General features: G+C 37.9%; 1 protein-coding gene across 3 annotated transcripts in view; it reads right to left on the bottom strand.

The window, feature by feature from the left end:
• ARHGAP15 (Rho GTPase activating protein 15) overlaps positions 1 to 26,794 on the bottom strand; it is a 320,750-nt gene that overhangs the window by 108,261 nt on the left and 185,695 nt on the right. For all 3 annotated transcript variants that reach the window (XM_064435287.1, XM_064435286.1, XM_064435288.1), the window contains 2 exons: positions 25,685 to 25,807; positions 16,611 to 16,709 (listed from right to left, as the gene is read on the bottom strand). In XM_064435287.1, the coding sequence (XP_064291357.1) occupies positions 16,611 to 16,709; positions 25,685 to 25,807 (222 nt within the window). The remainder of the gene's footprint in view (positions 1 to 16,610; positions 16,710 to 25,684; positions 25,808 to 26,794) is intronic.

Raw genomic sequence — 26,794 nt, 5'->3', positions numbered from 1 at the left:
ATTAAATAATGACAAGGACAGGTAAAGTTACAGAAGATCTGAACGACTATCTTAAAACAGTCACAGTCTGGCAAAATCAGGCTTAGTGTGGAGAAACACAAGGTACATCCAACACTCTGGATTTAGGCTACAAAGGACTTGAAGTTTACTTTAAATAAGAGCTGATCTCTGAGCTCAGTGCAGCAACAAACAGGACTAACATAATGCCATGAATTAGAAAGGAGTATCAAAGAAGCAGGGATGAGATTGAACCTCTTCATGGCCTACAAATAGGATCTGTAGTGAAGCACTGCACTTGATAGCGAAGCAAGTAACATGAAACATAAAATAAAAGCTTTTTTGCTTCCTATTAAAGAGAGGACAGAGAAATGTCCTCTTCATCTGTGCATTTTATGTGATTTGAAGGTACAGTGCTTCCTTCCAGCACTACCTAGCTGCAGGACCTGTGACAGCAAGCCTGAATTCAAGGTAGCATAAAAAACATTTTCTTTTTTCTACGATCAGTAGAAATCCAGCACTGCTTTAGACTTTAGTAAAGGCAGAGATAGTGCAGGAAAGAAAGGAGAGGAAATATTGTAGTAGTTCTTAAAAGACTATGAAACAGCTCTGTTGGAGGTGTCTGACATGAGGTTTGGTGAATCTTTTTCAGAAATTAGCTGAAAAGAAATAATTCTATGTTTGACTGCAATAATATCAAGAGGATGAGGGGCATTCCTACATAAAAAGAGAATCTCATTTTTTCTTGCAGTAATAACTCCAAGATGCAATGAAAGGAGAAAAGCTTGACTAAGATCTTATTGTTTTCAAGACCCTATAGAAACTGTTTAATGGAAGCAATTAAAACACTGAATATGAGCATTACATACTGAGAATGAGTAACAAGTGAATACGATGGAGGATATACTTCATTCGGTTTCATATCACTTGATTGTAGAATTTCCACTTAGATATTTATACACAAATAAATAAGGGCAGCGAGAGTACAAAGCAAGTGTAATTTAAATGAGCACACAGTTCACTGCTATGCTGTTTAATGCCCAAATCAAGCTTGCTCTGCCTCTGTCGTCTTCTCTATTGTGCTGTGCTTTGACATTCAAGAAGTTTATGGTTTAAAAGCCCCAGGAACAACAAGACTTCCTCAGGAGGCTGCCTGTAACAAGAAACTAAACTGAGCTTTGAGACTATTTGTTTTGAATGAAGCCGTCGAACACGCAGCGTGCTCACTGTAATTTTGCCCTTACCCCCAATATATACTTTTGCCATTCTGCTAGTCCCACTTCTTGCAGCTAAACAAAGTGACCTCATTGCTTTCCACTGTATTTTCTTTTAAACATTGGCTGGGATGATTGAGATTCAGGAATGTGGGAAAATGGATTCCCAAGCCACGTCCATCCCCTTTAATTCTGAGCTGTAATTTTTGGCTTGGCTTGAATCACAGTCATCACATTTCAGTCTGAATCTCTCTGTAAAGTGATCTTTCTTAAACATTTCTTTCACTCATCATGGGATCAGAAACAAAGCCATTCTAGTCTTTCAGCGAAACACTTACAAACGTCTTTTTACAGCGACTCACAAGAGCTGAATTTCCTTTAAAAAATGTTTGAAAAAGAGGAGGTTTTCATTGCCTGATTGTCCTCTTTGTGAATCTTGTCATCTGTATGCCATGAGCTACAGCTATTTTAATCTGTTTTTGTTTGCAATCCATTTGGTGTCCGCCCAAGAAAATGCAGGTGATTCTAATTAACTTACTGCTGAAGATGTGGAAAAATCTCAATTGTGCGACAGAGAATTATACACTTAAAACCTTCCCTCTATTATTTATAACAGCTTATTAATGAAAATGATTACATGAATACATTTACCACCTGATTCATCTTTGTTCACTTTTTAAATCAACAAGGTTTATGCTAAAGGGGAAAAAATTACTACCAAATACAGACCTCAAGTACACACATCAGCTTGCTGGTTTAAATGGAATGGCAGTTTAAAAGGAAATAACATTGTCTTCATGCAACACAGTATAATATCTGAAATTGCCAAATGTTTGGAAGTAGCTGTTCTCTCTCTGTAACACATTAGTGTTTAATTTTGGGAATGCTTATTTCTGTTTTGTTTACGTGTTTGTTTTCTCTTGTAATACCTCCTTTACCACTCCTATTCCTTTTCATTTGCTGCAGTTACTGCTTCTCACGTATGGGTTAGGAGGTCCACTCTGACCAATCCTTAATTCATATGAAATAAAATAACATTTTTTCATTTTTGCTCCTTTGTCAAGTACAATATTTTTATGCTATCCAAGAGTGACCAAGGGTGGTGAGGAATTGGAATGGGTTGCTCAGAGAATCTGTGGATGCCCCATCCCTGGAAATGTCCAAGGACAGGTTGGATGTGGCCTGGAGCAATGGGATAGCACAAGGTGTTCCTGCTCACGGCAAGGGTGGAATGAGATGAGTTTTAAGGCCTCTTCCAATGCAAATCATTCTAAGATTTTATATTAAAATCAACCGATGTTTACATGAATTGAGAATTTTCTGCTAGGTACAGCTACCAACAGGCAGTTTACCACCTTCCATTTCTATTATTCTGTGCCACACTCTGACAATCTAACTTGAATGTGATAACAACATGGATAATGCTGATTATTTTGGGAAGGATGAAAGCCTGAATAAAGGTTATCATTTTAGGAGAAGCTGACGATGGAAAAACTCATCCACTGTGTGACATGATCAGAACAGCTGGGGATGTAATGTGGAGGGTGGGGGAGAAGAGAGCCAAGGTATTTTGTATGTTCAAGAAATATATACAACATTGCCATTTCTTATATCCCAGCTGTGCCTGTTAACTTCTGGAAACATGTAGAGCTCAGCAATAAAGCATACTTGACTGATATTTACTGCAATGTGCATTATAAGACGTTTTCTGTCACACATTATGTTCTGAAAGAGTTAAGTAACATGAAAAATACAGGCTCCAGATTATATCTGTCATGGATGAAAATACTACATTTATGCCTCATTGTAATCCATTCATTGGTTTATGTACCCCAGCCCTCCAGGGAGCGTCACAACTCCACATGATACTGCTGAGAGCTGTATTTTGCTTTTGGATTTCTGATTTAGCTGAAAGAAGTTTAAAAACACATGTAGCCTGACAACTCCCTATTGGCTATACAGCCGAGGAGGGTCAAGAGCATAAACCATTCCAGAAAAAGCCAGCTGTGACTTAGGCTCACTGTAAAGATCTGCCTCTTACAGACAGTAGCAGACTAGAAATTTATGCATTTTTCTAAATCCTCCCACTTTAGTTGAACTGTGCTTCATTTGGGGATCCATCATCACCGACATCCTGCCTGTGTTTTTTGAGCAACATCAGAGCACTAAAGGAAACTGCACTTTGGGGGAGTTCAGGGAACTTTTAGGAGCGTGCAGAACTTCCAGCCAGGTCCACTGACACCACCAGTAGGAACTGTGGTTAAAGCTAAGGGACAGCTACAATTCTCCAAACATCTCTTGCTCTCAATGCTGATTTTAAAGAGAATTTAGTGCACAGCAGGGACAAATCTTTTCCCCTCTTTCACAATAGTGAGAGATTAAATTAGACCTCAGCAATGTCACCTCCCCATCCTGACTAGTGCTGCTTCTTGTTGGACTTTGAACAGTTGGAAGTGGAAGATCTCTATGTGTGGGCAAACAAAACCTTCAACCAAAATGGGTAAGGACTGCATTTTATAGTCTGCAGCACCTTTGCTTGGCAAAGAGATTTTTCATTCAATTTTTCTTTTTTTTAATGGTAACAACTGGGATAGGAAGTTTAAGGTGGAATAGGGATATTTAGGAAGCAAATTGAAAGTCACAGAACTTCTTTTTTCATAACTTTTTGGTTTTAGAGATAGCTGAAGGGTCCAGATAGGCCAAACACTCTTTCTAACAGATCCATTACTTGATAACCTGACACTGTGCTCTGTCCAGCCTGAGATGTCTCAAGGTTATCTCTGTTATCTCCAGGATCAGGTCCTATTCAGCTTTCCAGGGACACATCCTCCAGCCCCTGAGCACCACTGGGGAGGGATGCCAAGGCAGAGTTTAACTGTTAGAGTTCAACAGCAGCTAAAGAAATATCAGTGGGGCACTTGATAGCAGTACTTGTTTTACTGCTTAGCAGAGAAGGGTGGGTCTGTGTCCTACAGTTAGAAATCAAACCTGTTTGGGGATAGGAAACACAGAAATTCTGAGTTTCTGACCAAGGAATGTGCAGAACCCTGCTCTGAAATCTGAGCTGGGGCTCTCATATGCAGTTGGTAGTGGTCTTTGTTATTCACATTGTATTGTAGGCATCTATCTTTGTGTTTGCTTTTTATCTTTAAGAGGAAGTAAACATTTAAAAAGTAGATTCTTTAGTCTAAGGCACACTATCAGACACCTTTGGGTGTTGCAGGGAAACCCAGAGGCTCTCTTGGAAGATAAGTATTCACACAGCTATCCAACACCAACTCAGTGCATTCTTAGCATTGCAGATCTGCCCAACATATAAATGTGATAACACAAAGGTGTGTGTGCATGGGCACATGGAGATAACTTCTACTTTAACAGAGTCTTTCTCAGTGTACTTTGCTCACATTTCAAGACCAATAATAGTGAAAACCATGGGATTCCACTGAATGCCCTGCCACCTTGTTTAGTGTGATAAATCTCTGTTCTAAGAAGTGAGTAAAATTTTCTTGTTTTTGCGAAATTCGTATTTAGTGTTATGAAACAGTGACATTAAGCAGTACTACGGGAAACAACAGAGACATTAATTTTAATATGACACAAACCTATTGTTCTTACATATTTTTCCACTTTAGTGTGCCATCTTAGCTACAAGACTCTGCAGCTATATGTATGTAGATTATTTTTCCTGTCATTTCCACTGTGTTTTCCATCCCCAAACAGGTTGAAGTAACTTAAAAACTTTTTTTTTTCCCCTCCATTGAATTTGGGAAAAATCTGATCACCAAAGCAACACTCAGCAAAAGATGTAGTCAAGGTGTCTGCAGAAAAAATAAAACTCCTGAACTGGATTACAAAGAGTGATAAGCACCAAAACTTAAGAGACTGGTGCATCCCTCATTACATTGGCAGAAGCAACTTCATAGTTTCCACGCCATGGTTTGACACGCATTCCAGGACAGCTGACACCAAAATAGCACAAAACTTGTAATGAATTGCTCAGGAACTCCTCAAAAAAAGTTTTTAAGTATAGTCTGAAAAGGAGCAATTGCTTTCTGCTTTGAAATATGCAAATAAAAAAAATAACTCAATGAAATACAAATTATATAACTAAAACATAGCTGAGAGACGCAAGAAATACACAAAAATACTGACTTCTGATAAGAAAACAACCCTAGTTGCTGGCAATAAAATGCACTGGATATCTGTTAGCTGAATTTTGGGTGAAGTAAATGCATAAATATGAACATCATTTGATAGTTTCATGGAAGATAATTATTTTGTAATTTAAAGCTACAGGAAGAAATTTCACTTGAATCGTTGTCTTTGTGTCTTAAAGCTGACTGTGGCATGGAATGATGTAAGGAAGGTAGAAATCCAATCTCATCCCTTTTACTGGGGTTCACATAGGCCCTCTGGTATTTCTGAAGGCTTGGAAAGATGAAGTTGGCATAAAGTGCTTTCCATATCTAATTTCCTTCTTTGGTGAAAATTCCAGTAATTATTAATGACATTTACTCTACAGACATCCAAGGCAGTTGCAGGGTTTCTAACAGAAACCTCTTGCTCTAAGCTGTGGCCTTTGTGTTTTTAATGTAGGGCATATCAGAACACAAAAATGCAGCTGAAACAGAGATAATAAAAGACACCATTGTGAACCCTTTATAGTGTGCAAATTCAGATACTTTTCAGGCATCCACATCATGAGAGTTTCAAAAGTATTAAAAAATATCGTGTCTTTGCAGCCACTGCTGTGAGGACAGTCCTGCAGATCACAGATCAGGGCATTACATAAAATGTTTTGTAGCTGTTCTGGTTTAGTGTCAAAGTAGGAAAACCTGCCTGCATAAATAGCACCCTTCCAGAACCTTCCACCTCTTTGTTTGGATTCAAGTCTGGCTTGCAATTTGTTTGGGCTGGAGAATTTGAATGGTTTTGTTTTCAGTGGTTAGAGGAGATGCTCAGCTGGTTCAAAGGCAAGTTTATAGTCTAAGTGAAAGCAATTTTCAATAGTAGAGGATGTATCTTATCTTTCTGCTAAGGTTTATTAAAAATATGTAGCACCTGATAATTTAACACCGAGTGAGTGGCTGCTAAATTTCCCCCTCTCTTTGTCCCTCTGTCTCACACACACAAACACAGGAATGCTTCTCGCCTGCCAAGCTATGTGCCAAGATTTTGTTCACTTTAATCTCAATCATATGAGTTAGAGAACCATGAAACAAAGTCTCTACCAAGTATGCTGACAGATTTTTAGTTCTCGTGGCTCCACAGGGCATCACTACAAGCACACGAAGGAACTTTTCTTATTAAAGGTTTCTGAGCTGATCCGTTTTCCATTTAAGTCAACATGAGCAGTATCACCATGAGGAACTCAACACTTGCTAACTGATACCATACACTCATCAAAATTATTTCATTTCTAAGTCAACAAAAAGCTGTGGTACCTCCAGCAGCATTGTGTGGTTACTGCTGGCATGAGGAAGGCATTTGGTGGCAGCTACTTTGGTGTGTTATGTCACATAACACCATGTCAGCTCAGGACTGACAAATCAAAGCATATGGTTTCAAATATTGGGGGGATTTTTCCTGGGGAGGTGAAGAAAAGAGACATGGAAAAACCTCTTTATGCCTTTTGGGGACCTTCGTATCGTCTGAGTGAAGACATTTCAGAGATATCACCTTACCCTTGGTTTGGAGGAGCCCATGGTGATTTTAAGAGCCACAGTATGACCTGTTAACAGCCCATAGTCTTGGCAATTAAACAAGTTCCTGTCCTTTGTTTTTAAATCTTGAACTAAAATCTGGGTATTTACAATTTTTTTTTTTCAAATAGATAAAGCTTAAAGTCCTGAAACAACAAAACTCTGACCCATTTTCTTAACTGTAAGGCACAACTATTGACCACGGAATCTATTCAGGTTCCTCAAGAGAAGTTTCCATCTGTCTCGGTGTAGAGAGGCTTGTATTAATAAAGCAGGAATTATAGAAAGAAATAACTTACATGAATTTCAAAGCAGAATAAGCATGAGAAAGCAGTTTCTGATTGCAATATCTGTTTCCCAAAAAATTCAGTTATTCCAAAGTCATCATCTCTGACATCAAAAAAGGTGCATGAAGGAACCACAAGGAGAGAGCTAGAGGATCCAAGAGGTTTGTTGTGTTATGAAACAAAATGCTCACATTTTGCTCTCATTTACATCTATGCTATTCCTCCAAAACCATTGTTTGAGCGAAGACAAAAGAAGTTGGTTTGCTATAAAATTGCATCCATGATCTGTGTGGATCCTGATCATAATGAAACAATCTGCTGAGCCAACAGACAACTGGAGATCTTTGGAAAACTTGTTAGTTCCATAGGGGTTATCATGCAGTAGCCAATTTAGGGACAATTCTGTTACTAGATTGCTAATAAAATCAGTTTCATAATTTCAGGGGAGCAAAACAAGCTAAAGAAATCTTCCCTTAAAGAAGTGAAAGCCTTCACATAAAGCCTCCTTTTTAATCTGTCCTCCTCCTTTGCCCTCTGCCTTCCTCCTGAAGCTCTCTGTTGGTACAATTTCTCTCACTTAGGTATCAATCCCATTAGACTGTGGTATTATATGATTAAAACATTGATGTAACACAAGCTGCTACAGCAAATAATTGAAGTAATAAAATACAACTGCAGTTATTTGCTCTCTTGAATTGCAGGCAGAAAAAAAATAGGAGAAGGGTTTTTTTTAAACTGACCCCACAGTGTGGCATATGGACAGTAAAACTTTTTTAGTGTGTTTTCTTTTATTGCTGTAAAACTTTTTTGAAAAAAAAATATAGTGTAGTTGTAGTAGGTTTGGTTTTTTTCCCATAGAAAAAGTGATTAGTTTGCATTGTGCAATTATGTTTTCATAACATTTAAAAAAATACAACTTTCTATTTAAGCAGAGAGGTATTGAAAGGATCTGAAATTACACCTCTTTTCCTTTTAAAGGAACTTAATGGACTTAACTTCTATTTTTGTGTGTGTTTGTGTGTGAGTGAACATCTCTTCTAGGCCAAGATTCATTTTGTCAAGTGTTAGCCCAAAGTGTTCTATTAATGGCTGAACTGCAAAGTCTGACTAAATGGGGTTTGCAGTGGAAATCCTGCCAACTCCTTGTCTGTGATGGCATGTGTACTGTACCAGGGCATGGTGCCTCACAGCCTCAGCTTATTCAGGGGGAAAAGAGGAGTTTTGTGCCTCTCTTTTTACCTTTTTCATGGATTGGGGGTGGATACCCTCATGTGTGAGCTTCCCCGAATCTGCCTTTGACCAGGGGGTGAGTCAGGACCTTCATTCTCTCTCTGGCACAGAGCAAGTAACACACACACACAGTCAGCTGGCTTTAAATATCTCTGGACTTTTTTGTTTCAGTGCATGCAAGTGTCAACTCCTTGATTTACAAAGTGTATTAACATTATTTTAATATATAGAAAACGTTGTTTGATTCTTTTTTTATTTCGTAGGTTAAGTGGTTTGTTTTATTTATTATGCCTATTGAACAGGATTTTATGGAAAATTCAGAAGACAAAATGCCCTGTTTCCTTCTACATGTTCACAAATAGATATATTATACAATGCTAGAAAAAGGCAAAAGGCCAAACTCATCTCTGGTGTAATTCCAGTAAAAGCAATAAAATTACACAAGGCATGAATTTGGCCCAGGCATTGTAAATGTTACTCTGGTGAACACTGAGTGTCTGCTTGTTGTTACTGGCACGGCTTAAAATACAAATCCCCCCATTTTTTTCATAGAAATGGATACATTCCTCTGGAACAGATTAATCAATGAACCAGGTATCAGGTAACCATGACAAAGACAACAACTGGTTCAAATACCTGCCTGTTTTATGGCTTTGTTTCCTCTTCTAACCAGCTTAGATATCTTCTTTCAATTTTTAAAATAATTATATATTTATTCTCTTTTGTGCCTTGTCATTACAAGGCTTTTATTCATTTTTTCATTTTTTTTCTTTTTTGTCTGTTGTCTCCTTTTCTCTAATTTGTCTTGTATGCCCTTCCGTGATGTTTCCTGTTGACACTTCTTGATATTTTTTTCTAACTCAGAATGTGGCTTTCTAGCAGACACAGAGGCCCCAGAGTGAATACCCTTCAGAGCCAACTCTGACTTGGACCTTGCACAACACTATTAACTGGCTCTTCCTCTAAGAAAGGTGGCTATAGTGGGATTGCCTGAGCCTGAAGACAGAAATGGCTGAGGAAACCTTGCCAATATGTTTGCACTAAATTCAACCGCTCTTAATTTCTACTTAGAAGAAGAGTTTATTAAAAAACAAAAAAAATTAAAAAAAAAAGAAATAAAAGCACCAAACATTTTAAATCACAAACTTGCAAGGGCTTTTCTCAGAACTTTGTTGTTTCATATTGCATTCATGTGTACATTTGAGTTTATGCTCGTTGGCCACTTTAAAGTAAACATAGTTCAATGCCCTTAGAAACAGATTTCTTCTGCACAACAGAATTCCCTAGAAAAACGCTTTATCTGCTGAACTGCTGAATATTTTTGAGTGCATGCAATTTTTTTTTCCTATCAGTTTGTTTTGCTTCCCCTTTTTTTTTTTTTTTCTCTTTTCTTTTACATTCAGTGAGTATAAAAGTTGGGAGCAGAAGCCTCCTTGGAACAAGATAGAATCATAAAAGGAATCTCATCACAAGCTAAACAGTACAAATTGCACATTCTTCATGGAAGTATTAGCTTTTAGTGCGTGCCTGGATCCAAGCATAATAGATTATCCCAAAGTGGGAAAGAATGAACAGTACAAAATTAGCAGAACTGGGGGCTCAGATCAGTTGGTGGAGCAACATGATCTCTGTACTTTCAGGGTACTGGATTCTAAAGCCACTGGAAACAGAATGTAAAATTATATCAGAGTAAGCAAGGAAGCATGTGCAGGCCTGAGAGAATCAAACAAGAGCTTGGAAAATACATTTCCAAAAGAGAATAAGTACTGAAAATCAGTGAATGAACTTGTAGGAAACAAACTGCTATTCATGAAGAATTCCTTGCTCTGAGCATAGAAAGATATGAGAGTGAAAAAACACAGAATACATTTCAGTGGTTGTTCAAGGGCCAAGTGCTGTTGGAGAATAACCCTGCACTCAGACAGAAATATAAAATGGGACAGAAATATAAAATGGGACAGGATAGGTCAGTCTCCTGAGGTTTCCCGTCTCAGGGAAGCCTTGCCAGAACAAATCCTTTATGCCACTGGCTGATGGGTTTGGTCTAACCGTGCTGGGAAGTGTCCCAGGAGCACTGTGCATTTACTGGGAGCCCATGATGGTGGTGAGCACACCCTGGCAGAACTACCCTGTACTTTCCTACTGCCTCCCTCAGGTCCTCAGGGATGGCAATGAACTATTTTTGAATACCAAATAAAATTTAAAATTTTGCTTAAGCTGAATAAATCCTGAGGAACATGCTGATAAAGAGATTATAATACTTACAGAGGTGGAGATAGGTGTTGGAATCATCATCCTGGTGGAGTTTAAACCACCCCCCATCCCTGGAGTGATTTAAAAGCTGTGTAGATGTGGCACTTGGGGACATGATTCAATGGTGGCCATGACAGTTCGGGGGGAATGGTTGGACTCGATGATCTTAGAGGGCTTTTCCCACCTAAACAATTTCTAGGGGTGTTATACAGCGGCTGTGAATCTGTCTCTTGGCTGCACAAGCTTTGTGTCTTCTGCCATCCTCACTGGTTTATAATCCACTCACTCCACCATACCAAAGCCAACGATCTCAGAATGGGAATCCTCAGCTTTAGGAGGTGTTTGGGATTTTTTTTTTTTCTTTTAAAATTCTTCTGCAGTGCTTTCTTCCATTAGAAAATGAGATAGCATTAGACTCTTTTAAAAACTCATTTTTATCCTAGCAACATAAATATATTCACAATACTTTATATTTTTTAAAACTCATTTCCTCTTTGCTTAACTCCTTGAGATAAGTGAGCTCTCCTCTGTGTAAACATTCTACCAGAATACTGACTACCTTTTAAGCGATATATGATTTAGAAGGTAATGAAATATCACTTTCTTTTTTTTTTTCTTTTTTATAAATAGGTTTTAAAGTGCTTTTAGCTGCACTTTAGCTTTTAGATTAACAGATAAAACTGATGAAAGAGACACAACCTTCTGTCACAGGGCAGCATGGCATTTGGGAGGTGAGGTAGTTTAAAATACTGTTTTTATCTTCATTTCTCTCCATTGGGATGACTGTATTTCTTTACTACATCCCATAAGCTACTTTATCTTTGCCCATAAAGTCATTTTCTCCCTTAAACCCTGAATATTCTGCATCGTGAGACTGCGTGTCTGCATGTCTGCAATAATCATGTGCATAATCAAGCACAGCTATGGACATTAAGTTAATTAAAGCCAAAATGAGTATCAGTTTTAGGCACTTTGGGGTGTCAGACCTTGGAGCCTGTGAGAAATCTGAATTTTGGAGAGCAAGAACTTAATTTTTTTTTTTTCAAAACCATGCCTTCTTAAAATTGCACTTCCAGCTTTTAAGTGCCTAATGCTGCCCTCTGAAGTCTCACTGGTGCTACCCCAGATCACCCCCAAGCCAAGAGCCCCACACTGAGAGGGGGTTTTGTCACTGCTCTTATTTAACATGATTTGTTCCCTGGGTCTCAGTGCAATGAAACCCAGTAAATAATACACTGGACACATAGAGAAGATAACAAAAGGAAATAGTTAAGGTACTATAATAATTTTAGCCATTCTTTTTTCAGGTCACTATAATCTGCCCAAAGATAACTAATTGTTCAAAGTAAACATTCCACTCTGACCACAAAAGGAATCCATTACACAAACATATAATTCACAGTCATTTTTAGTGGGTTGTAAACAGTTTGGAATGAGCATAAAATGGGACAAAAATCAAAGTGAGCATTTAGAAATGAAAAAGTGTTTGCTACAAAAGGTCAGTCCCTTTACTTGGCAAACTATGTAGAAAAGCCTGGGAAAATGTTGAACACACAAGCAGTAAGGGAATTTTAAAGCCAACAACCTCCCTGTTTCTTTAAACAGACATCGGAACCTATAACTGGATCCTGTCAAACAAACGACTGCAAAAAAACATAACAGCTGCTAAGAAGTAAAGTTGAAAGATAAAGTTTTCTAAGCTAAGAACCTTCTCAGAAGAGGACTAAAGGTCTTTCTTAAATCTTTAAGCAAGGTTATGGATCCCAGGGTGGCTTTTAGGCATTGAATCAAATATGTAATTTTGTGTATCATTCCTGTCAGAGCATCCTGTGCTCCAAGAAAAGCAACAGAAAACAATATCTGCAACGTCCAGCTCAGCATGGAAACAGTACCTGTAATCACCAGCTTTGCTGCCTGCAGTGTCATTTTTCAAGTCATTTAGGCTGATTTGAGAACTCTAACTTGGATTTGGGAACGGAGGGAGAAAATGAAGGATGTTTCAAAAGAGAGATGAAAGTTAAATTATATTTCCCTGGAGCATTAGGACTGTATTTCTTTACAAAACCCAAGCCACACTGGATACCCTGGGTAGGTTTAGGATACGGACTGCTCGGGGTGTTCATTTACTCTGTCATTAGACACACAGACAAATGATCTCCCCTGGAAAAGAGTTTAGTATCAGACTGTTTTCACACGATAAAACACTACTATGAGAAGTATTGGATGGCATGTTGTTGAGGTACAACACAGACTGATATTTTTATTTTTTTTTAATGCGTTCTACTCATGCCTTTCACATATTTTTTTAAAAAAGAAAATGAAAAAGAAAAAAAAATGACAGCCAGGACTTCTAAAGGGTCGTGGATAACAAAATAAATAGGCGACTCCAGAAATGACTGGAAATGATATCTGGCCTAGAAACACCAAAAAAGTCTTGCAGTGGGCCCCACCCTTGGCAGAAGTGAGCAGTGTGTGAGTTACAGTGCTCTGGGAGGATTGTCCCAGGCTCTCCTCCCTGCACTGCTCAGCTCAGGGCTGGTGCTACCTGTCAGACACTTCCCAGGGGCAAGAAGGAAGAAGATTGAAGAACAGACTGAAAAACAGGAATACAGATTGAAAAAGCCAGGTCAACAGATAGCCCCAGAAAAGCCTGAGGTCCATTCAAGGTAGGTGTGAATGCTAAAGTAAAAGAAGAAACAGGAAAAAAACACAGAATGTGCTTTTCTATCAAAACCTTTCCCCTGAAGTCCCTGGGAAGACAGAAAATGAAGAAATGCTGCAGATCTTCGAGTAGTCCCTGTATTTCTTCAATCTGATTGCTGCATGGTATAGAATTATTCTCTTACCCTCACCAGGTCACATCACAGACATGGGAGGTTTTTCTATTTAGGATGTTGCATGAAATACTAAGGATACAATACATTTTCCCAAGATAGTTTTAACTTTAGAGGCACAGGTCTGGGTAGCTCAATAACCAGGACTAGAAGTTCATCAAAAATTATGAATGAATAATTCAGTAATTATTATAAGTAATTCATAAGTACAGGAAGAATGAAGAGAAAAATGGAGCTTTCTTAAAAAAAAAAGAAAAAAAAAGAAAGATAATTTCCTTCTAAGTTTCCAAGAACAGGCACATTTTTATTGCCTCCCTTTATTAAATTCCACTACCAGCTCTGCAAGATGGCTGAGAAAATGGAGAAAGACCTTCTGCTTCACAGTCCTACTTCAATAACTAAAAATACAAAAAGAGGCTGAAAAAGTGGAATTCATTCCATTTTTAGCACATTCACAAGTGAATCCTTGTTGGATAGATAAATATGCATTATGGTGTGAGATTTTTTTAGATCAGATCTTAGAAAGCACCCCTGTTCTGAAATGGGAAAGAAGCAAACTAGGGGACAAATGACCAAACTCTGATCTAAGTTAGAGCACAATATATTCAGAATGAATATCCTTTTGATATTCATTTTAAAATACTCTAACTAAACAGGAATTCTTGCCAATGGTTAATGACAACCTGTACATTTCTAATCTGTGGGAGAATATTGCTACATTTGGCTATTGTGTGTAACCTTGTCCACACAGGAAAATGTACTAATTAATATTTTTTATTCAGATCACTGCTAGACTTTTTTTTCTGTGATTTTCTGCACCAAAAGCGCAGTGATTTTGCTTTAAAATTCAGAAAAATAAACAGAAAACCAGTAGCTGAATAAAAACTAAATCCATGAGCTGATAGCTAAGAGCACAACCGTTCATTGGATCACGAATGGTTTGAAAGTAATATTTAGGGATGGTCTCCCAAGGTCTTTTTTTCCTAATAATGCTTTATCTGAAGCGAAGCACGCACGTAACATTTTTGGTACAGTTACAGTATGTGGATGATATATCCTCTAAATAGGAAAAGAAAGCTTTTCTACCACAGCCAATATGCCAGCTGTACCGAGTATCTAGGCCATCTTACTAAGACTATGAAAGTAAACATACAGTTTTCATTAAATGTGCCTTTCCCATAATTGGTACATAAGTATTTCCCATGACTCTGCAGTTGAGTGTCTTGGCTGGAGGCATATCTGGCCATTAAGAGGAGGGTTTCAGATCTGTTGAGTCTCAGCCATGCCGGGAGACTTGGCACCTCCACATGCTGCTTCCTAATACCAACCCCGGCACAAAATGTCATCAGAAGCTTGCATAAACATTGGACTTAGCTTCACATAAATTACTGCTGTCCTGAGATAGTTTATGCCAGAACTCAGTAAAAACAACACTTTGAGTAAATAGAATGTGAGTAAATGAAAGCATCTTAATCCAAGAAAACGATAATAGAAAAAAAGTGCATATCAAATATAAACTCATAAATATAGTGATAACATGAAATTTTTATCTCATGCCATGTGATTAGCTTTTATTTACATGTTAGGCTAACCAAAACGGGTAAGCTTCTCTAAGTCACAGCAATTTTGAAGGAAACACAAGAACTATAGTGCAGTACTCAGAAGGATGACCGCCTTTGAAGGAATGGTGATACATCCAGTTTCTAATATGAACATTTTGTTGATAATCACACAGACTGTAAACATCAAATTACGTTCCTTGAATTTTTCTATTACAGTTCAGCAGTGCAGAGACCTCTGGCCTCACTTCTGCTTGGAGGACTGGTCAGATACTCCAAAACATCTATGAAATATCCAGCACATTCTTGAGGGAACTTGTGCTGAGGTTGTAACCAAGCAGTTTGTTAGACATGTTCTGCATGGAGTGGCATTTTTGCAATCTAATCTCTGCCTTTCCTTTTCATGTTCTGAATTTCACCTCACAATTCCTCCTCTGTTAATAGGCACTTCACACATTTTCCCCCTTTTTTTATCCAGCCTCCAGCCTTCCTCCACAAAAACCCAATGCTACTATCTCCCCCTGCTGAACGATCTCCAGTTTGTTTCAGTCTCTGACTTCCTGCCAATCATTCTGGGAATAATAATATCCCAGTGCTCTCTTTGCTGTATAATTAAAGCATGAATTTCCCTGAGTTTGAAACTCCAGGGTAGTTTTATTGCACCTTTCACTATAAAACCAGGTAACAATGGCAGAATTAAAATAGCTTTTTCCTTTGTGGGTAACGCTCTAAGTATCTTTTTATTTTTCATGGATTCTCTTGTTCTGAGACTCCGGTATATGGCAGTGACAATGGGTTCACCCAGCCTTATTCTGAAAATAAATTTTCTATCTTTTGCAAGATATATGTTTCCCCAGATCCCTGGAACAAGTTGTAAACTTGTAACAGATGGTGATGAAGCCTCACATTTTTATACAATACATTTTAAGATTCTGCATCTACCGCATGCACCTTCCAAAGAAAATGACCTTCAGTGAGAGAAGATACACACTGCAGAAAGGAAGGCAGGCAAAGGTGTTAAGTACATCTTTTTTGTACTATGAAAATCCTTCTTATTAATCAAAACTTTTAATGAGGATGAATACTCATTTCAGTATTTTTGCAATATCATGGCTTTTAAAATAACTGTAAAAATTAGACACCCGCACTCATTAAAAAAAAATTAAAAATGGCCATGCTAGAATAACATTTATTTTGGTTAAATACAATTCAAGACATAGGAAAAAGTATTTGCCTTACATTCACCAGGGACTTCAGAATGAAATTACTGACATTTTATCGATGGCTAACATTTGCTTACCCAGAGAAAGACTAAACCAACAACATGTCAAAAAAATAAGGAATAATCAGCATGAATGAGTTCTATTAATGTCTTATCATATAAAGAAAATGAAGATACACAGAATGTGATATAGTTCCATTCATAACTATATTATAGAGTGTACTGTCTGCCTAGCAATCCAAGCAGAGTTACAAGGTTAAAGTTTTGATTACTATTAGAGAAAAAAAAAGTATTAAATAATAAGGTGCTCACCTCTTTTTTCAACAGCTTCTATGCAGAGTCTTACAAACTGGGGAACTGTAGATTTCTCATGCTCACAAACCAAGTGCAAATGGGAGCCAAAAATTTGATCTACATTTGGAAGACAAGAGGAAAATACATTAAGGCATATTATTATTAGTGGGATTTTTATCTCTTCTCAGTTTGCCTATTAATTTAAAATCAGATACTGAAGATGCATAGACAAAGCTGGAATCAAATCCTTTTTGAGTCCTAGTGGTCATCAGCTTTTGCCCCAAAACAAAATCCCTCCACATCTGCTGCTCATAGTGCTTGATGCTTCCCTTTGGATTCAATTTCAATTTCAATTGAATTTCAATTTCAACTTCCACCTTAATTTTGACCTTTGTAAGGCTTGGAGTCTCCAGAGTTTGGTTGGACCTGCCATAGAAAATGTGCAGGCAGTTCCAGAGCTACAGCTCCCTAAGTCATTGAATACAAATTTCTACAAGATGCACTTGGTCCAACCTGGAAACTCATCTGGTTGGGTGACCTGTTCCTTCCATGCATTTGGAGGTTTCACTCTTTCATGGAGCACTGTATGAGGGCAAGAACTTCATCACTTTGCATCATCAGGACTCAGCACAATTTCATCTCAACTTCACAAAATCTTTTTCTTTACTGATCAAATTGCCTGCTCAGAAAAACAGAAGATACTAGATGCCTTTTGATGAGGATTTTATCTTATACCATGTTTAACTAATGATTAGTCTCACTTCCTTCACGAGCAATCCTTTAACTAGATAATGCCACCTTTTAGTTTTTGTGATTTCAAAGTTTTGATCAACTTTGACTGTTGATCTTGAAATATATTTGTATTAGCAGGTTCAACCCGTCAGATTACTAATTAGCTTCCTCCACCTCATTTCCACTCTGTGTGTTTGAGAGATTATGAAAAGAGCAATCAGTAACAGGGACGTTGTCAGCTAAAATCAGAATGAATCAAACAGATGAGAGGAACTATTCAATAGGAGCCAGTTAAATGCTGAAACAATAGGAGTGTACTGTCATCATTTATCCAAAGAGACAGTCTCCATATAGCATTTCAACAGAGCACTACAGTTTGTAAATTGGTGTGGAGGCTTTGAAAATTATTATATAGATAGCTGAAAGGTGATAGCACCAGTCTGGACTTTGCATAGAAAACCCAGCAGCTCCCATGGAATTGGATGTTTCCTCCATAGTCAGTTCCACCATACTGGCCCATAACCAATTGTTTTTTGCTCTAAAACCAACTTATCCTCACTAACAAGCAAAACCCCATTATTAAAAAAAAAATTCTGTGCTGCAATAAGCTTCATTTTCATTAATCACCACTATTTCATACTCAGATTTCAAGAGAACTCAATTGCCTTTTCTTTCCTGATACCCAGAGCAGGGAACACAGTGACAGAACCAAGGTGCAGGGCCTGGGTCACTTTGGACTTCTCAAGATGCACCAGGGCAGTTTATTGCAGCACCTCCCAAAGTGTGTGATCTGCATTCTGGGAGAGTACATCAAAGCTTGAATTGAAGTTAGTCAGAGTTTGGGCTGCAGAAGGGATGGAGGACTGGGTTCACAGCACTGCTCTGAGGAAGGTTGTGTGCATGTGTGGCGTTAAGCATTAGCGAACAGTCTGTTACATGTTTTGGGGTTATGTTTCTGACAAAGCACAGTCTGGTTACATTTTCTTCATAAAACATTTATAGCTGCCTTCACTGGTAATTATACATACAGAGATTTATGATTAAAATGTACTAGCACTTCCTCTTTTGACATCTTAATTGTTTTTTAAAATTTTAGCAAAGACCTGTCAAATTCTTTGCATAATATGGAATGGTCTCCAATGTAAATTATGTTAAAAAAGAAGTAAAAACATGTCTTATTTGGTGGACAAAGACACTTGTAAACAATTTCAGAAGCAAAACAGGCAAAGAACTGCACTGTGTTTAGATGGCAACACACGAAGAACTGAAATGAAGTTAGTGTGTTGCTGTTCAGCAGTTTCTCTTCTGTGTTATAACCACTTTATAATCAACTTCTAGGATTATTTCACAGTTACTCTTTCAATCTCCAACATGAACACAGAATGTTTGGTATTCCTGGGAGGAAATTTTGAACAGTCTGAAAAGAGTTTTACAATTCTCACCTAGTCCGTTACTTCATTTCTTGGTTCAGATTCTATATATTCAGCAAAATATTTAACCCCATTTTTTATGCCTTTCACTGCATGGATTTAGTCACATTTTTGTACTACACAGTTAAGTTTTAAATCACCTCTTTAGAACACAGGCACTCAGGATTTTTATCTTGGATGAAAGGTCAGCAAAATAGCATTAATACTTCCTGGGCATCAAAATAGTCTATGGTAAAACAACAGCACACAACTGCTTTGGAGGGGTTTATATTCTCCTTCTAGAAATTCATGAGTATTTACAAGTACACAATCCCATGAGTCATCCAAATAATGTCAATTCTGAGTACTCATGGACCACAAATTCTGTGACTCTCTCTAATCAATTGTTTTTTTTGTTGGATCTGTTTCTGCACATAAACATAGGAATGGCAGCAGTTCCACTGCCATATTCACACTTGTGGAGGTCACAAGGATGCTTGAGGAAAACTCAACTAAGATTTGTATTTCAAAAAACAAGGAATGGGGAATTGCTCCCTTTTTTTAGGCTAGATTTGTAGGTAACTAAAATTAAAATACTATTTTCTTATTATTTTATAAGTGTAGAGATATACATATTTTAAAACTAGTTTAAGGGAAAACTCTCCAGAACATATTTTCAAAAAAAAAAAAAAAAACCAAAACTGCTCCCAAAGGGATAAGGAAAGCAAAAACCCCCTTTTTTGATTTATTTGTGATAAGGTCCTCCAAAATTTCATCTTTTATGACTTGAAAAAAAGAGATGTACACAACACTCCTAACCTCCTGTTATGACAGTTTATGTTTCCTATCCAGCTTATTTAACTCAAATGCCTGGGAAATAGACACAATTACCACCTTATGGAATGCTACTTAACTTTAAATGCTCCCCTCTGAATAGAAATCCACTTTATCTTCTCAGAGTTATTCCAGTTTCTCAGGAATTATTTCCTCTATAGGCTCCTGAAATGCTCTTGTTTCATCATTTAAAAATTTAAACTAACAATTGTTCAGAAATATCTTTTATTAGAACAAAGGCAATTCCCATGCAGTGGATTCTGTTCACAAGGGCTTGTACAAAGGAGCTGCATACTATGCCCATATACAGCTTTAATCATTCACTCTTTCAGCTGTTATCAATTTAAAACCAATGAAACTCCCACACTGAGTCCATTTGAGCAGTCAATTTTAATATCTTGGGGCATCTGTAGTTATTCTGAATTGGCTGCAAAAGCAGAACTAACAAGTTAAGCTCTAACCATAAGTCTACATCAGGCTGGTAAACCATACATCAAACACCGACAGTTAGTCAATACTGTAGTATGAAAAACCAACAAGCATTTTTAAGAAGAGCAATATATTCATAATATGTTTGGTGGTATGGTTTACATTACACATCCCTGCTATCTGCACGTTAAAAATTCCGCTGGAGATGGTGGGGTGTGTGACAGCTTCACAGAGGGATATAAAACCAGAGAAGGGAATGGACGTTCACAAGTTGTATAATATAAAATGATGATTATGGCTGCAATGAATTGCTCATTCTGGGGAGCTTCAAGTTTTCCCTGAGGTTGACAGGGCTACTTTATTTTTTTTTTTCTTTTGAGTAGCTCTCTCCAGCTGCAGCCAAGCCCCTAACCCTGGGCTGCAGAAATCTTGACTATGGGAGACAATTCTTCTGGAAAAGAAACAATTAAAACAAAATCACTAAAGCCACATCCTCAATGAGAATGTCATTGTTTAACTGTTTTGGGTGTACATGGATGAGATGTGGCCACACTTGGAAGAAACTCATACTTCTGTGTGTTTTTTATTTAAAAACTAGGAAGGACATGGCCAATACTCCCATGTCTCAGGAAGAAGCTTAAATTCTGGCATGAGAGGAAATGGTATAATGGTACAATGCCCAAGTTTTTAGAAATGTGAATTATATCTATGTAATCCTGTGCCTTTCAGGAACAGAATTAACTGTGCAACATCTGGATTTGAACTGCTGGTCTAAAAGAGCTTTACATCAACATCCAAGTCATTTGTTTTCTTTGTATCTGTTTGAATGTTGGGAGAGGGAAGGAGAATGAAAAGAGAAAATCAGAGATGAATGTACAAGAGGGATAGGACAGTAGGCACCAGAGCTGTGAACTCTTGCAGAGGGAAGTCATGCATTTGGAGCCATATTCTTAAAGGTGACTTTTTCTAGCTGCTCTATCTGTAGTCAGACACATTAAATCAGACATTAAAGTGATGCTGATTCCAGACTGGGGCTCCAAAAAAATGCCATGACACTTTTACAATAAGTGGGGCAGGTCCTCAGCTGACTGAAGTCGGCGAGGTTGTCAATGGAGCTGCCCTGATTTATGCAAGCTGGGAATCTTGCCAGTCCTTTTAATGTGAAGATTTACTATATATCGTTGATCCGTGGTGGTCATCAATTAAAAAAAAAATACATTTGTGAAGAGTTACTATTAAGTGGCATATGAGCTGCCAGATTTGTTTCACATTCTCAGAAAAAGGGAAAATAGTACCACAGACACAGGTCTCCCTTAAGAAATTCTGGTGTTTTACTGAAGACAAGAGCTTTGAATTCAAAGAGAGGGTGTCTGCTGTACTACTCAAAACAATTCTCCCAAAATGAGACATTTAAAAATTCTCTGAATAATTTTTTAGCATCCTGTCAAAGGAACAAATCACTTTGTTCAGTGTCTGCTCATCCACAAGGTTTAAGAAAATTGCTTCCAAATGTCCATATCAAAGAAAGAAATACCCTTGTGACCCATTGTCCCTGCAAGTCAAAGGAAACATTTCCTAACTTTCCCTAAGCTCTGATGTGCACCAGAAGACTTGCAAAATTCCTTCACAATCTGCAAGGATTACAGAATACACCAAAAGTGGAGCTTAATCTGTTCTTTTGGACTTCTCATGAACATTCTGCTCATTACATTGAACTACTCCAAGGCCCAGTGAAACATATGATACAATAAAGACATTTTTCCTTGCCTGGAAATGGAATGGTTGGTGATCTCTGTGCTGTGATCTGCACAACCACCAACATATGCTGAGCCCTGTTCTATAGGCTATCAAGCCAAATCACAGCTAGTTCCTTTCACTAGCAATTGAGTGGCTTTTATTTTCATCTTGAAACAGTTGTAACCGTTCCAAATTTTATGCTGTTTTGGTTTTTGCCTTAGCTTATGAAATACATTCAATGGAGTTCCTTCGGTGTCTAGCTTTTGGGAAAGAAAGATCCTCCCTAAAAGAAAAGAAACCTAAATAAATTTCTTGCCAGCTGCATAGCTTCATTTTCCTCATTTCCCACAGTGTCATTTATGTGAGGTTGTTGCTCATGTTTTTTTACTCTTTGCTGAGAGTGTATTTTGTGATAGTGTATTACCAACACAACCATCATAGCTCTAAAATCACAGTTTCACAGAAGTTTATTTTCGTTTGTTGGTCTAGAAAATCTCAGAAATCAGGATGCTAGGAGGCCAACATCAAGTTGAAGGTTGGCAATTCATTTTGGGTAATACTAAATCATGACAAAGCTCAAACATAAAGATCAAAGTTCAATTATAGACTATAAAGTTGTTTTAAAAGAGAAGATTTATATATTATTTTTCTAGCATATTAGTGCAGATTCTGTAAATTCTGAGAATATTTCAATGCCGAGGAACCAAGGACCCCTGCCCTAGAGAATAAATTTGAACAGTTATTCTCAAAATAACACTGCTCAAATGGCAGACATGGGACATGCCTCTTATTTACTATTTCTAGGTTGTGTGCACGTGTAGATCTAAGAACAGAAGTGTGCTTAGAGACACAAACACATTCCACAATGTCCCTGCATTGCACATCACCTCAGAAATGCTTCAAAAAGCTTTGACACCAAGGATATTTTGTGTAAGTATGAGTGAGATGGAACAAGGACAGATGATCTTCATTAGAGCTCTGGCTGGAGCATGAAGAGCCCCAGTCACCAGCCCATTGCAATGAATGGAGCCAACGTGCTGTTCCCATTCTGGCTTCTTTTCTGCACAGGACTAGAAAGCAAATGGGACAATGATGACAAAAATAACTTTTGTCATGCAAAGTGTCGGTGCATCTTCATTTTCAGATCAACATGTAGCTAACATTTAATCATCAGTCTTCTACATTCTCTGCTCTGTTATCCTCCTCACTATTTTCATTTAACTCCCTACTTTATTTTTACATGGATATCTGCTACGCTCTACACAGGCAAAGTTTGGGTAAGAGTTAAATGACAATCACATAATTTCTAGATTTCCTGATAATAGTGTTGGCAGAACAAAGTACCCCAGGAGATCAAACTGCTATTTAATTTTGAAGCCTGTATTCCCAAATTTGGTTAATGTGGAGAAATGTGTGGAGTCTTCTGGCCAAGTGTGCATGCATCAGTGACTCACTGAGCACAGGACTATGTTTAAGTGAACTTACCACCTTAAAATGTATTTACTCATGACTATAATTTACGTGTTAAATTTATTGGAGTTTTGGTTCCAGTGTGACATACAATGTAAAAAATCAATATAGATTTGAGAGCTTTATAGTGCCCCTGGCAAATATGAATAGCACTTGATGAAAAGTGAAGGTTTTCACAGCACCTACAGTGCCACTGCATTGGAGTAATTAACACCACACGCTTCACAGATATTTATATCAATTCTTCACCAGCACACAGAACAGCTCTTTGTCAGGAATTTGGTACCAAGATGTCCTGCAATGCTTTATACACACTTTTATTACAAGCCCCTATTTTAAGGGATTTACAATTCTGACAGAAGTATTTCCCTACGGAATAAAAGGTCGTAGGCATGTTCTGAGAGCTGGAGGAATTTTTTCTTGTAAAAATTGGTTAACATTTTTTTCCCTTAAGAATCGAGCAAATAAATAGTTCTGAGGGGTTTCTGCAACCATTTAAGTCACCTTTAGAAAAATAAATAGATGCATCTTATAATACATAAATTTGGCAAGCTTTTCATTGGTAATCTGGGTGGTTGCATTTTGTGATTTAAAAATATTCTAATACAAGACTAAAAATTAACATTTAAAAGTGGTCTCTGCATAAGCACTGCAACTGCATTTTCATAACATTTTAGCAGATTAAGGGGATAAACTGTGGTGAAGACAATGAAGGAACCTTATCAAATGAGCATTTCACATAGACTTACCGTAGATTGGAATTAAGCCGTGCTAACGAATCCTGCCTCATTTGCATGGCCAAAACCTAATCCTAATGAAACTTCATGGTAGATAACTAACACGTTTTCTTCATGGCAACATTAGTTTGGTAATAAAACTGTGCCGGGGCCGGATTCTGAGTTACTGTGCCAATCAACAGCACTTCTGTTACCAATGGAAAAGTACCCCAGGTAGAACCAAGTTATGTTTAAGAATCAAGAGTTTAATGCAACTCTAGCCAAACCCAAATTCATCTGGCTTTCCTAGAGAGATATATTAGAGGGTGGATTTGAATTATGCTAATGAATCTGGATTTGTTAGCAGGGATCACATCTGATCCCTATGTAACACTGTAGGATATTCATCAGCCACAATTTATTAAACTAAAAAAAAACCCCAACTCTTAAATCCAGAAATTAAAAGACTATAAATTACTCCTCTTTTACTGTAATAACTGAAACAAACTAACATGATGCATTCAAATCCCACCCTCAACTCACAAAGTGCTTCAAAAAGGCAAAACCCTCTGAAGTATTGAAATTGGTTACTACAAACATGTAAGGACAGATCCTGAAAGTTTGGTGTACAGGTGTGCATACCCCACACACACATATGGACACATAAATGACATTTTTTAAAAGTTTCTGTGTGAGCTGGAAGCAGAACCCTATAAATGAGGCACGTTGAGGCTTCATATAATGAAGATTTCCTTACAGTAAACAACACTGCACTGAGCATCTCTGCACGTATCTAAAACATAAGAACTTAATTCATCAAATCTTCTTCTCTCCAGACGTGGGCCCAGCTGGTGTTGAACTCTTGTAGCTGCTTTAGCTTATTCTGGCTGGGGTCAATCTCTTGGCTCAGGACAGACAAGTTTAATACACACTAGGAACACCCCTTGCCATTTTTGACACACCACTGGAAAACTCACACTCCAGAGATTGACAGGGGTGGCTGGCAAAATGCCTCTTTCTAGTCAATTTGCATGTGCAGTTGTGGGTTTCACACATAATAATTTGGGAGTGCGTAAATTTTTCAAGCATTATTCCAGACAATATTTAAAAACACAGCTTTACTTGGATGTTAGTGGTCAGAATGCTACTGCCTTCAAGTTAACTACCAGCTTCTCAGTGAAACACTTCTTGGATAAACTAACAAACATGTTTTATCAAAGAAACAATTTTTTAAGAATATGTGAAAGTGATGGCTGACCAGTTTAGCAAGAAATTGGAATTGGGAAAAAACCCCACAGATTCAAAGCGTTTTTTATTTGCTGACACGTATTTCAAATTGTTAAAAACGGATTTTGTTGGCGAGTTAGAAAAATAATGAGAGAAGACAGCAGAAAGTCTTTCAACAAATTAGTCAGCACAGCATTTGAGGGTCCTATTTTGGGTTCTAAAACATAAAACTGTATCAATATTCTTTTCTTAAAAAGCAATGGAGTTGTGCAGCATCTTGATTTGCATTGTTCATGGTGCTAAAGGGAGGGGCTTCTACCACTTGCACACCAAAGCAGAAAAACTGGAGGAACAGTCAGATATCACAGAGGTAGATGAACCATACATTGATTCCTTTTTCATTATAGTTCACCAGTGTATTATGAGACACAGCAACAAAACTGTATTTAAGAAGTGCTTGTCCAATGTACTGAGTCCAATATTCTTTTGTGATTTTTTAATTGTTACACCAAAAAGAGGAATAGAATACTGAACACACCTTTAATAAGTCCCTTTTCTTGCAATGTTTTCAAGGAGGGTCTTCGGGAGATGAACTTCTTTAATCTGCTTTTAATTCGGTTTCTGTCATTTGTGTCAGAGGCACTGTAGTTCAGCCTGAAAACTGAAGGAAATCAAGAGAGAAAGTTTCAGTGAAATGATATTTCTAAATTAAGAGTAGGCTTCTGAGATATCCTGAGAAAAGCATGGCCATAACCACCCTGGTAAGATCCCAGTCATGCGGTAGGTCAGCAGCGTGGCTGGTTGGACACTCCAAACCATCTGATTAATACTTTTGTGAATAAACACGATGAGTTCACTCTGCCGGTTACGCGCAGAGCTCGGTTATTTATTGCCCCTAAGTATTTGGATGGCGACCAGTTTGCTCATGAAGTGTTCACGAATCCCACAAGTTTCACATGGGTGATTTTTCAGCCCCGACTCCGGGCTCCGAGTGTGCTACGCGCTATTAGCTGTGCACTCCTAGCAAGGAGAGAGGATGGATGGTCACACCACTGGAGAAGGACTGGATTCTCTTGCCAAGATGGATTAAGCATTATATATATATTTAATGCAGTTATAGAAAACATGGCTGTGTGCCACGAAATGTGTGCAAGACGCATTAATTTATGGAAAGAAAAGTATTCCCGTCCTAATGATTATATTTTATTATATTTAAGCATTTACCAAACTGAGAAACAATTTGAGTGCAATTTATTCCTGCTCTGTGTCAAAAAGACATAGAATCCAGCTGCAGAAAATCCCCTGGAGGAGGTTTCAAAGGCATAAATTTAACTTTTTCTCTGCTGAGGTGCTTACAGGGCACCATGATGGCTATCAAAATAGTAAGGAGAAGTTCAGCCTGTTCCAGAAGCAGCAGAGATGCCATGGGGAGACCCTTCCTAGAGTTTTTCCTGAAAAAGCTGTTTTTCAAAGATTTTTAACAAATCACCTGAGACTTGCCACCCTTGAATGACTCTTGTTCAATGTCCTGAGCTCTGTCACTGTGCCCATTTCTGACTAGTCTAATGGGGCAGCCAGAATGGTGCAGCCTCCCTTGGCAAAGGCCTACAGCTCAGAGAGGGGTGGGCTCTTTCTAAGGAAAGAACAG

Source organism: Passer domesticus, chromosome 10 (assembly GCF_036417665.1).
Source record: "Passer domesticus isolate bPasDom1 chromosome 10, bPasDom1.hap1, whole genome shotgun sequence".
Classification (NCBI taxonomy): domain Eukaryota; kingdom Metazoa; phylum Chordata; class Aves; order Passeriformes; family Passeridae; genus Passer; species Passer domesticus.
Note: the sequence above shows the minus strand (reverse complement) of the source record. Positions and strands in the feature narration are given on the sequence as shown.